General features: G+C 40.4%; 1 protein-coding gene across 2 annotated transcripts in view; it reads left to right on the top strand.

The window, feature by feature from the left end:
* Positions 1-5,961, top strand: part of ZFHX3 (zinc finger homeobox 3) — a 233,856-nt gene extending 227,895 nt beyond the window's left edge. For both annotated transcript variants that reach the window (XM_045818414.1, XM_045818415.1), the window contains one exon: positions 14-5,961. In XM_045818414.1, coding sequence (XP_045674370.1) covers positions 14-1,692 — 1,679 coding nt within the window. In that variant the 3' untranslated portion in view covers positions 1,693-5,961. The remainder of the gene's footprint in view (positions 1-13) is intronic.
* The last annotated feature ends 6,341 nt before the right edge of the window (positions 5,962-12,302 follow it).

Raw genomic sequence — 12,302 nt, 5'->3', positions numbered from 1 at the left:
TCATTCTTTTCAGCTTTAACGTCTCCAAAACCGAACTTGATGGGTCTGCCCAGCACAACAGTTCCTTCCCCTGGCCTCCCCACATCTGGATTACCAAATAAACCGTCCTCAGCGTCGCTGAGCTCCCCGACCCCAGCACAAGCCACCATGGCGATGGCCCCTCAGCAACCCCCACAAACCCAGCAGCAACAGCCACAGGTGCAGCCGCCGCCAGCAGCCCAGCCGCCACCTGCGCCACAGCTCCCGCCACAACAGCAGCAGCAGCAACGCAAGGACAAAGACAGCGAGAAGGTAAAGGAGAAGGAAAAGGCACACAAAGGGAAAGGGGAAGCCCTACCTGTCCCCAAGAAGGAGAAAGGAGAGGCCCCCACAGCGACCGCAGCCACGATCTCAGCCCCGCTGCCCACCATGGAGTATGCAGTGGACCCTGCACAGCTGCAGGCCCTGCAGGCAGCCTTGACTTCGGACCCCACAGCGTTGCTCACGAGCCAATTCCTTCCTTACTTTGTACCAGGCTTCTCTCCTTATTATGCCCCCCAGATCCCTGGCGCCCTGCAGAGTGGGTACATACAGCCTATGTATGGCATGGAAGGCCTGTTCCCCTACAGCCCTGCGCTGTCACAGGCCTTGATGGGGCTGTCCCCGGGCTCCCTACTGCAGCAGTACCAGCAATACCAGCAGAGTCTGCAGGAGGCGATCCAGCAGCAGCAACAGCAGCGGCAAATACAACAGCAGCAGCAGCAGCAGCAAAAAGTGCAGCAGCAGCAGCCCAAAGCAAGCCAAACCCCAGTCCCCCCTGGGGCTGCTTCCCCAGACAAAGACCCTGCCAAAGAATCCCCCAAACCAGAAGAGCAGAAAAACGCACCCCGTGAGGTGTCCCCCCTCCTGCCGAAACCCCCCGAAGAGCCAGAAGCAGAAAGCAAAAGTGTGGACTCCCTCTACGACCCCTTCATTGTTCCAAAGGTGCAGTACAAGTTGGTCTGCCGCAAGTGCCAGGCGGGCTTCGGTGACGAGGAGGCGGCGAGGAGCCACCTGAAGTCCCTCTGCTTCTTCGGCCAGTCTGTGGTGAACCTGCAAGAGATGGTGCTTCACGTCCCCACGGGCGGCGGCAGTGGCGGCGGCAGCGGCGGTGGCGGCAGTGGCGGCGGCTCGTACCACTGCCTGGCGTGCGAGAGCGCGCTTTGTGGGGAGGAAGCTCTGAGTCAACATCTCGAGTCGGCCTTGCACAAACACAGAACAATCACGAGAGCAGCAAGAAACGCCAAAGAGCACCCTAGTTTATTACCTCACTCTGCCTGCTTCCCCGATCCTAGCACCGCATCTACCTCGCAGTCTGCCGCTCACTCAAACGACAGCCCCCCTCCCCCGTCGGCCGCCGCCCCCTCCTCGTCCTCGTCCTCCGCTTCCCCCCACGCCTCCAGGAAGTCTTGGCCGCAAGTGGTCTCCCGGGCTTCGGCCGCGAAGCCCCCTTCTTTTCCTCCTCTCTCCTCATCTTCAACGGTTACCTCAAGTTCATGCAGCACCTCAGGGGTTCAGCCCTCGATGCCAACAGACGACTATTCGGAGGAGTCTGACACGGATCTCAGCCAAAAGTCCGACGGACCGGCGAGCCCGGTGGAGGGTCCCAAAGACCCCAGCTGCCCCAAGGACAGTGGTCTGACCAGTGTAGGAACGGACACCTTCAGATTGTAAGCTTTGAAGATGAACAATACAAACAAATGAATTTAAATAAAAAATTAATAACAAACCAATTTCAAAAACAGACTAACTGCAATTCCAAAGCTTCTAACCAAAAAAAGGAAAAAAAAAGAAAAAAAAGGAAAAAAAAAGAAAAAGCGTGGGTTGTTTTCCCATATACCTATCTATGCCGGTGATTTTACATTCTTGTCTTTTTTCTTTTAATATATTAAAAAAAAAAAACCCACCCCAAACCCTGTTACATTGTGTCCTTTTGAAGGTACTATTGGTCTGGGAAACAGAAGTCCACAGGGCCTCCCTAACGTCTTCGGAGCTTAAACCCCTTGTATATTTGCCCCTTTTCAATAAACGCCCCACGTTGATAGCACAGAGGAGCCCGGCATGCACTGTATGGGAAAGCAGTCCACCTTGTTCCAGTTTTAAATTTCTTGCTATCTTAGCATTCAGATACCAATGGCTTGCTAAAAGAAAAAAAGAAATGTAATGTCTTTTTATTCTCAGGTCAATCGCTCACACTTTGTTCTGTTTTCAGAATCATTGTTTTAAATATTTTTTTTGTTGTTTTCTTTGTTTTTGTTCCAGAAAAATTTTTTGTTTCTTAATTTAAAAACGGGCAGAAAGTATTCGAGAAAAACAATGTGAACTGCTTTAGCTTTCTGGGGATTTTAAGGATAGCTTTTCTGCTGAAGCCAATTTCAAGGTGAAAAGTTAAGCACTCCCACTTTCAGAAAAAAAAAACCCCACACACAAAGAGTGTTGAGGACTTGTAGCTTAAAAAAATAAGTTTTAAAAACTGACTTTCTGTATTTATGATAGATATGACCATTTTTGGTGTTGAGTAGATTGTTGCATTGGAAATGAACTGAAGCAGTATGGTAGATTTAAAAGGAAAAAAAAAAAACCTTTTGTGTACATTTAGCTTTTTGTATGGTCCAGCTGACAGCTCCTCATTTGATGTTGTCTTGTTCATTCCTAGCAGATAGATTGCAATCCGTTGATTCGCCTAAACTTTTCTCCCCTTTGTCCCTTAATTCCACTTTCTCTTTCCTCCTCCCACCTCCCATCCTATAATCTCCCACTTAAGGTAGCTGCCTTCATTTCTTAGGGGGTAGCTGCAGAATTATTTTATAAAACTAAAGAAAGAATTTCAAAGGGTTCTAGGGGTCATTAGGATCCTCACAGATTATTTTTGGTTGGGGAGTTGAAACTTTTTAAAGACATATAATTCTAGTTACCTGTGTCTGTTAGCCTTGTGTGTTTATTTTTAATTTATCCTTCCTTTGGCTTTTCTTTTCACCCCTTTTTAACCTCCTTGTTTGGTAGATGCTTCAAATATTCTTTTCCTAAGCTAAAACATTTGTTTCGATTTGTGTAATTGGACTGTGTGCTTTTCTTTTCTAAAAAAGTTTTTGGTTAGGGGTTTGGTTTTTGTTTTGTTTTCTTTCCTCTCAGAAAAAGAAATTTCATGCTTTAAATAAAATCCAAAGACACACCCTTTCACTGCTGATGCAGAAAAAAAGGGAAAGGGTTCTTGTTACTTGAGAATTTGTTTCTGATTTAAACAAACAAGACTTAGTTTAATAAAAGAAAGAGTAAAACAAAAGATTCCCAGGTTGTTATGTGCTTCTTCTGTAAGCAGAGAGGCAGTTGTTGATGACAATTCCATATACCAAAAGACACATTTTTTACTTCAAAGTTTTGTCCTTGTGTTAGGCAGTCTGAGTGGCGAGTGATCCAGAGCGCAGCCAACAAAGAAGCAGATAGCAATGTACCGAGAGCAAAAAAAGAAAGAGGCACTTGTGTTTATGTTAATATCCGTAGTCCTGTAACACACAACACAACGGCACCATACACCCTTTCTCATCTAAAAAAAATGGTCTGAACTTTGAAAGGAAAACTTTGTGCTGCTATAATGTAGATTTTGGAGACAAATAGATGCTTTGCTGTTTCACTTTCATAGCCAAACATCAACAGAAACAATCTCCCCATGCCCGGAATGTGTGAAATCCTTCTCCCCTTCATTCTCTTCCTTAGGTTTCAAAAGGGAACTTTGAAGACTGTGAATGCAGGTTCCATTGGTCACCTTTCGGGCTTCTTTCCCCACTGCTGAAGCCACTCATCAACTTTGCAAAAGACTGGAGCATTCCAAGATCTGAAAAATCGATTTTTTCTTTCTCTCTCTCTCTTTTCTTTTTTAGCCGGGACTATTTTATTTTTATGAATTTGTTTTTAGTTTAATGAAAGAGTAGGTCCTGAACTGTTGTATATATTTCTAACTAGGCTGATGCACAGTGCAAATTCCTTTTTTAATTTTTTAAGTAGAAATACTAAAGAATACCATCTATCTATTCATACCAGTATCCAGTTGTAGCATAAGGTGTCAAAAACAAGTACACAAAACATTTGCTGTTTTAACAAACTTTTCTTTTAACAAGAAGTCTTGTATTTCTCCCTGTGTTTGAGATGAACATTTTTAAATTTTAAAGTTGTACAGTTTTTTTTGTTTTCCATTATTTTATCTTGTTTGTAACTCTATGAAATATATATATATTTTTTGCCATTTAACTGTTGTATGTTACTCTGTGTCTGTATCATATAGAAAAAAAATTGTTTGTTTTTGGTTCTTTATGTGATACCAATTAACGATTTAACACTAGCTTTACCTGTCAAATTCTGGTAGGTCTTTCTGTAAACATTTTTTAAAGAAAGATATTGCTTGGTAATAGTGCAATTTCTATCCCTTTCCTGCCCCCCTCAACTTTAAGTTCATTTCCTTGTAATGTTGCCACCCCTCCCCAATGGTGTTTTTCCTTTTTTCTCTCTCTGTTTTGAGCTACTATACCATCCTCCCTCTGTGAGACAGAGTGACTGTCAGTGTTTTGTTATGCCATGCCTTGACCTGTGGGTGTATTTGGCAGCAGCAAGGTGGTTGGTTGGGTAGATAGGCTAAGCATGCTTCCACCACCAAGTGTTCCTCAGAGGGGGTTGTGTGGTTGTTTCAACCTGGAGTTGGTTGCACACTTAATGCTTTCCTCTACAACTCTACTGCCCACATATATGTTCATTCAAAAAAGAAAAAATAATTCTCAGCATTAACCCAGAAGTAGCAAAGCAGTCAGCGATGGTGAAAATTAGAAGTCAAACATGAGCTTAAGATGTTTGTGGGCTAATATCCACCCTGGCTGTGACCGGTATCATTTACAAAGCATGAGTTAGTTCACTACAATGCTCAACTGTTTAGACCGGTCTCCTTCAGAGAGTTTACTCCTGTCTGCTGCATAGTAGGTAGCTGAATAGGCTATCTCAGCTCACTTTTTAAATTAATTCTTCACGTCCATTCACACTTCATGTTTTGGTTGGTGGGTTTTTTTGTTTTGTTTTTTTCAAGTACTCCACAGTGTGGGTTGGTGATAGACGTCAGTCAGTCTCATTGCACCATTGACCCACAGGATGGGAGTTATTTCATCCATTGTTCCTCCATCCTTCCAAAAAGAAACTTAAGAAGAAAACACACACACACAAACGGAAAAGTTTAGGAAGGTTTTTTTTTTTTAAATTAAATGCTATTTAAAGAGATGAATGTGGCCAAAGTTTTACAGGATTGAAAGCAAAAGTAAAACAGACGGCATGTGTTTAACCCTGAGTTTATCAGGCATGGCAGGAAGTTGCAGGAGAGAGAGGCAGTGACCCAAGCCAGTGCACTTGATGTTCATGGACATATATTTTTTTTAAATAATAAATTAAATTAAAACATTTTAAATAGAAGCATAAATTGAGCTGGTTGGTTGTTGGCGCTGAGATACTGCCCACTGTGAAACAAAGCTTTGACTAGATTTTTTGTTTGTTTACTTTCTTTGGGGGGAGGGGGGCAAGTTTGGGTAGGAAAGAAAGCATAAATGAACATGACCCTGAGGTGAAGAGGTATATGAACAGCCTTTGCAATGTACAAAAAAACAAACAAAAAAAAAAACAAAAAAAATAGAGCAAGTGAAACCAAAAATGATGTTCTTGGTGTTTTTCTATAATGTAGTCTTGTTAGCTTTTTTGTTACTGTAAACAATGCTGATCTCGAACTGTACCAAAATACATGGAGACTAACAAACAGAACCACATGGAACTTTCAAACTGAAAAAAAATTTGTCACAAAAACTTTGTTGTCATAGTTAAGTTGATTGTAGATGGTAATTGAATATACTCCTTTGAAAATATTTCATCAAGTATGTTTCCTGCTCATTGTGATACATTAAAAAAATATGAGCAAAAGTTCTTGTCTGTCAGCAGATTTTGTGTTTGTGCATGTGTGATAAAGAGAGGCTGATGAACAACGAAGTGTAAATTTGAACAGTATTGAGGTTGGGGATACAGGGATACTTATTCCAAGGTACATAAACTCCTGGGAAATGGGGCTTTGTATTCCTACTTGTCTGGCACTCATTCAAATATCAGAGGTTTGGGACATGAAGCTGACTAGCTTATTTTGTTGAGAAGAGTAAGTCTGACAGCTTAAATAATATTTGGCCCCAGAGAGCCCTAATAGCACTTATATTTTTATTTTTTTAAGATTTTTAAATTTTATTTTTAGAGGGGAAAGAGTAGGGAGAGAAACATCAATGTGTGGTTGCCTTTCACACGCCCCCTACTGGGGACCTGGCCTGCAACCCATGCATGTGTTCTGACTGGGAATCAAACCAGCAATTCTGGTTCTCAGTCTGGCACTCAATGCACTGAGCCACACCAGCCAGGGCTATCACTTACATTTTTAATTCAAGAATGTTAGATACTTGACGCAACTCTAAGCAAAAATTTTGCTGATGGCCAGGAGAGAGGTAAGTTCAACTTCTCTGAAATGGGAAGTGGATCCCATGTTTATGACAGGAAGATAAAAAAGGTAAGTTGAATTAAGTGGATTATTGATTACATTTACCTTTCCTAGAAAAAGACTTTCCTAACTCCCTGTTAGAGCAGAATTTGAGAGAACAGTTGGTAAAATAGTAGCAGCATTAGGAATTCCTACATACAAGAGAATACTGTCCTCTTATGCCTGAAAATCATTAATAAGGAGTACAAGATCGGGCCCAAAGGCCTTCCATTCATCTCTAATTTATAGCCACAGCTAATAAATAATTTATAAAACTTTTGCAGCTGGGCTTGGATGGCATCACAGGCTGTCCTTGCAAGGTCTGCAGCATCTGCCCTGGACGAGTAGGGTTCTTCTCTACCCCAGGAGTTGCGCTATACAACTCTTGTGTTGGACAGATAGCCATTGTCAACCAAGTCCTTTTCCTCAGCTCCTGCAGCAGGCGTTGCAGAAGCAGTGATCTTATTAACACAAAGTCTCAAACAATTCTACAATCGGCATAGGCATTATAAGTGCTCAGAAAGAAAGAATTTGTTCCCTTGCCAGTGCTGAAATCTCTATGCCAAACAAGTAGTGTCACTGTCCCTCATGAAACCGTGATCTCTCCCCAGGCATTGCACCTTTCCTTTGGGTGTTCCTGCAAGAAGTAGACAGCTCCAAACTTGGTGTGTTTTCTTGGCACACGGTTATATCACTGATCTATCTTCTGACCCCACAAAAAGGTATGGTGATAAAAATTTTTCAGACCCAACACCATGCATACCTTCCTAAGCTATAATTATTTTAAGATCTGGCAGAATCACACAGAAACATTTTAAACGGAACTAGATGTGCAGAGAGGTTTTGCCACCTCAGCTCTTTGGAACAAGGTGACTAAAATTCAAATTCTTCTAAAGATACATTTTTTTTAAGCGGAAAATAAGACAAAAGCTTAGTGATGGTTGAGCCCTTTGTATCAGAAAATTGCCAGGCACCTAAATTACATTAAGAAAAGGTTGAGTAAGGGACTCTTTCTGTTACTACGAAAGCTTTTTTCTTAAGGGGAAAAAAGTCTTCCAATCTGGCTTCAAGATCATGTTCATGTGGATATTAATCTCCTTGGAATTAATAGTGCCCCCACCCCCCATAAAATTTAAAATGATGTGTGTTAGGTGGCTGTTTCTAATTTTGCTTTAAAGAAATGTCTGCAGTGCCTGCCTAGCTCCTGTTACAGACTAACGGCTTTACAAATATCACTTTTAAGAAGTTTAGATTTTAAGTTACAAGAGCACAAGCAGTTTAAGAGTCAAGGTGAGGGATGAGAAGTTTACACCTGCTGCTCTGCAGCCTTAATTACAGCAGGACAGATGTGCATGTGCAGTCTTTGTACATTACTGCTGGAGGCGGACCAGCCAAGGCCCTGGAAAAACTTGCAAAGAAATTAGTGTTCTCAGGACCATTAAAACAGAGGCAGCTTTCCATTACTTTTTAGTTCATAGCAAACGTATGCATTTTCCTTCCTCCCTCCTTTCTTCCTCCCTCCCTCCCTCTCTCCATTCTTGTTTAAACTAGAGGCATATGTTTGTATGATGTCTTAGCCAATTAGTTTTGATTCTGCTCTATCCTCCAGTTTTCTTTTTCAATTACAGGTGCAAAAATGATGTTTTTATCCTTTATGACTGCTTCATTTCTTATTATATGTGGGACAAAGAGACTATGTAATCCAGTTTATGAATCCCTAATTAACACAGGAATGAAAACTTTCAGATGAACTCTCTTATTCTTAGGCCAAGATCTCTTGGCTTGAGAAATGAGTGCTAAGAAACAACTAAGACTAACAAGAGATAAAGGCATCAGTAGATACTCTATAATACCAAAAGCTTGTTTTGGATACTTGTTATTTCTTGCCTTGATACTTGCAATACACTCCTCTTTCCTAAACCCCTTTATGCATTGCTCCTATCTTTTAGACTCCCTTGTAGCCCTTATATTTGGATGACACTTAAAAAGTATTTTGTAAAATCACTTCTTGATTGTTTCTCAGTATGAACTAGAAGTGAACTCAATATGAACTATAAGCAAAGTGGGTGACATCTGTCCCAGCTGTTCAGGACAGTGAGATAATGAGTGAAAGGAAAAGGTACTAACCACGTGTTTAGCTTTTGTCCAGTGTGCCTTCTTCCCACCACACTATTTCCTGAGAGACGTGAAAGAAAAGTGGTTGAGAATGTGGGCTCAGGAGTCAGACTCAAAGGATTCAAATTCTGCCTCCACTACTGTACTTCATTTGCATTACTTACTCTCATCATAAAATGAAGCGAATTGTACCTGTGTTAGAGGGCTTTTGGGAAGATTAAATAAATTATATGTAAAATGTTTCCATTGCACCTACTGAGTGCTACATATCTATTGCTATTATTATATTAACTCTACTTCTTATAGGCTCCCTGCAATTGCAGCTTTCTAACTCTATTTCACAGAGGATTTGGGGACTGCAGTTGTATAAATCAGTTCCACCAAGCCATTGCCATACATTTATATCTGATGCTTCCCCATCTGTTCATATCTTAGAGGGCCCAGAGATCCTTCAGGGAGCTTCTGCTCCTGAGTTGTACAGGAGCACAGGACAGGAGTTCACATTTCAGTCATTCAGTGCCCAGCTTCTAGTGATTAATTTGGTCAAAGAAAAGGATGGCTTTTAGGTTGCTTTTGTTTGTGACTAGACATACTCCTGCTTCACCATGTCTTGATGGGTGAGAAGGTTCAATGTCTGAGGTTACAGAATGGATAAAATGGGCTAGGTTATGACAATCTGCCCACTCCCACTGCCTTTCTGAGGTGGTTCAGATATTCAGGTCTAGAGTGGTAGTATTGGAAATAAGCCTACTGATACTGAGATCAGAAAGCTAGGTAAGGCCATGGAGGATGACTGGTAGGTGATTTTTCCTTTTCTCTGAGGATAACAACTTATAAATGTAGCTTTGGCATATTGTCTGTAGATAGAATATAGTGTCTGTGTTTTATTTCTTTGGTATATGGTTCTAAGTTTGACAATGTTTCAGTAGTTTTCAAAGTTTGATTTGTATTCAGTTAAATTTGTTTCTTTCAATATTGTAAAGATGTTGTTCCACCGCTACCTTATTTGAATATTTCCCAATAAGAAATCAGCTGTCATCTTTATTTTTCATGTACTTTTTTCTCTAGTTTAAGATTTTTCTCTTTATCACATCATGTTTTGATTATGATGTGCCTTGGAGTAGTTTTGTCTTTTGTTCTTAAAGATTGTTGAGCTCCAGCCATTACTTCTTCAAATATATTTTTTCTGTCCCTTCACAACCCCTCCCCCTACCTCCTGTCTCTGAGACCCCAATTATATATGCCTGAGGACATTTGAAGTTAACCTGTAGCTTACTGATGATCTGGGTATGTGTCTGCCTGTGTGTGTATGTTACTCTTTTCTTTCTATGTGCTTTGGTTTTGATAGTTGCCGATGTTGTGTCTTCAAGTCCACTAATCTTTTCTTCTAATCTGCCATTAATCCCATCCAGTTTATTTTTCATCTCAGATATTACAGTTTACCTGTCCAGTTTGATTTGGGTCTTTCTCTCATACCTTCCATATCTCTACTTAATTTCAAACATACTGCTATGTTTGAAATGACTCCTTTATTGTTATACTTTGCTAACATCTACCAAAGTTCTGAGTTGGTTTCTGTTGATTGTGTCCCACAAACTGTTCCCTACCATTACTGAGGGTTCCCTCAGGAGCTGTTCCCTCTCATCCTTTGGGATGGTTCTTTCCCAGCCTCAAGTAGTTTCCTAACATGCATGCACTGGTAGCTCCTTTCTGAATATTTGTAGAGGATCCTATGAAGATTTCTGGTGGTTTCTCCTTTCTGATACTCTGTCCAGTAAATTCTAGCTGCCTTGGTCAACCTAGACTCAGCTTTATCACCTTAGCTCAGGTAGTCTGCTGGGTTTCACAAAGGTTCCTCACCCTATGCCGTGGCCTGGAAACTCTCATAGCAGTAATGGGAGATAATCACGGGCTTACCTTATTTGTTTCTCATGACTCAGGGATCATTGTCCTTCACTGTGTGATACCCAGTGTCTTGAGAAACATTCTTTCATGTATTTTGTCTCGTATTTTTAGAGTTTTCAGCTGGAAAGGGTATGAGATAAGAGTCCTGTATACCTTTCTAAAGTGCTACCTACACTTATGAAATTTTCCAAAAGGTTTGAATTAACACAGGAATCTGATTTATCTAGACATGATATGATGCTGATTAACTCTTAGGGTCAAGTGCTGCAACTAATTTTTCCTTTAGCTTACTCACATTGATCAGAGGTAAAAGGTAGGGAAATGCATAAATTCTTCTAGGCATTGTTTGTTTTGCCATAATGTCAGATAGAGGGGAAAAACCATTTCTTAGGTAGTAAAACACTGTTTTAGCTCTCCTCTCCAAGTTATGCAAGTCTTTTTCTTTAAACCCACTATTTCAATGTTGTCTTTCACACAGATCATTTTTCAGGCTAACTAAATGTGGCTGAAAGAAATCCATTAATTTGAAAGCATGGCACTCACTCAGATGAACTTATGCACTGAATAATACAGAGGAATGATAAAAATCAGTCAACAAAAACTAGTCACTCTTGCTAAACTTAAATCATGTTTTTGTGTGTATGTTATTTTGGCAAAAATTTGTTCCTACTTTAATTGGGAATATAATATATCCATGATAAGTGAAATTCTTAAAGTGTTGACTCATTACCTGCTTTCAAAACTCTCCAGCTTTGTTCTGGGATAACTTTCCCATTATACCTATCTGCAGATAACCTGCTCCACTAAAACTAGCCTGCTTTCCAAACACACCTTATACTGTCCCTTCTACATTTACAGGACTAGCTAATGTCATTTACTTCATGACATACCACATCTGCCCAGTCCCTTTTCTGACCCCTTACAACTGCCCATGTAAGGCCTTGTTTGGCAGTGACCCATGTGTGTGTCTTATCCTTGGACAGCCTTCTACCCTACATTTACATTCAATGTTTGATTGAGTAAATTAACTAAAGAATGAATGAAGGAAAGGGTATTCACCTTTACCCTTATGCTTTTTATGGGAGGAGAAGTCTTGAATGAGTGAGTACAAAAATAACTATATAGAGCCAGGGTCAAATGCTTTAAAAATATTTCAGTCCCAAAACCATCTCTAAAATAAAAGAATAGGGACATTTTTAGCAGATACTAATGGCGAATAGAAATCATTGAAAAAATTAAATTGGAAAGAATAAAAACTATTAGGCAAATTGTTTCTCTTTAGGAGAGAATATGAGTTCAATAGAAACAGTTTAAGAATTTGGAAGTACCAGTTAAAACCCTTTTTAGCTGTCCTCCAAATTGAAGGGTGGTATTAAGTAGTTATTTGAAATCAACTGGTTATGTTTTTCTAATCAAAATGCAAATGTCTGCAGAATGTTTGCAAGATAGGCTACACCCCAAACCTAGGGAAAAAAAACCCACCAGAATATAACCCTAATAGATTTAGATAAATAATGAAGTCTGAAATTTGCCTTCAGTCTTTACTAGCTGGTTTCTTCAGTTGGGCTCATGAGAAAAAAAAATATATATATGTGGAATATTTTTATTACTTTGGTTCTGTAAAATCTCATACCAATAAGGATATTTCAATTTGTCACATACAAGGGAAGACTGCCCACCTCAAAAATGGAATTATCTTCTGGAGAGTGGGCCACTTTGTAGTACA

Source organism: Phyllostomus hastatus, unplaced genomic scaffold, assembly GCF_019186645.2.
Source record: "Phyllostomus hastatus isolate PE091 unplaced genomic scaffold, TTU_PhHast_1.1 phas_scaffold_345, whole genome shotgun sequence".
Lineage (NCBI taxonomy): Eukaryota > Metazoa > Chordata > Mammalia > Chiroptera > Phyllostomidae > Phyllostomus > Phyllostomus hastatus.
Note: the sequence above shows the minus strand (reverse complement) of the source record. Positions and strands in the feature narration are given on the sequence as shown.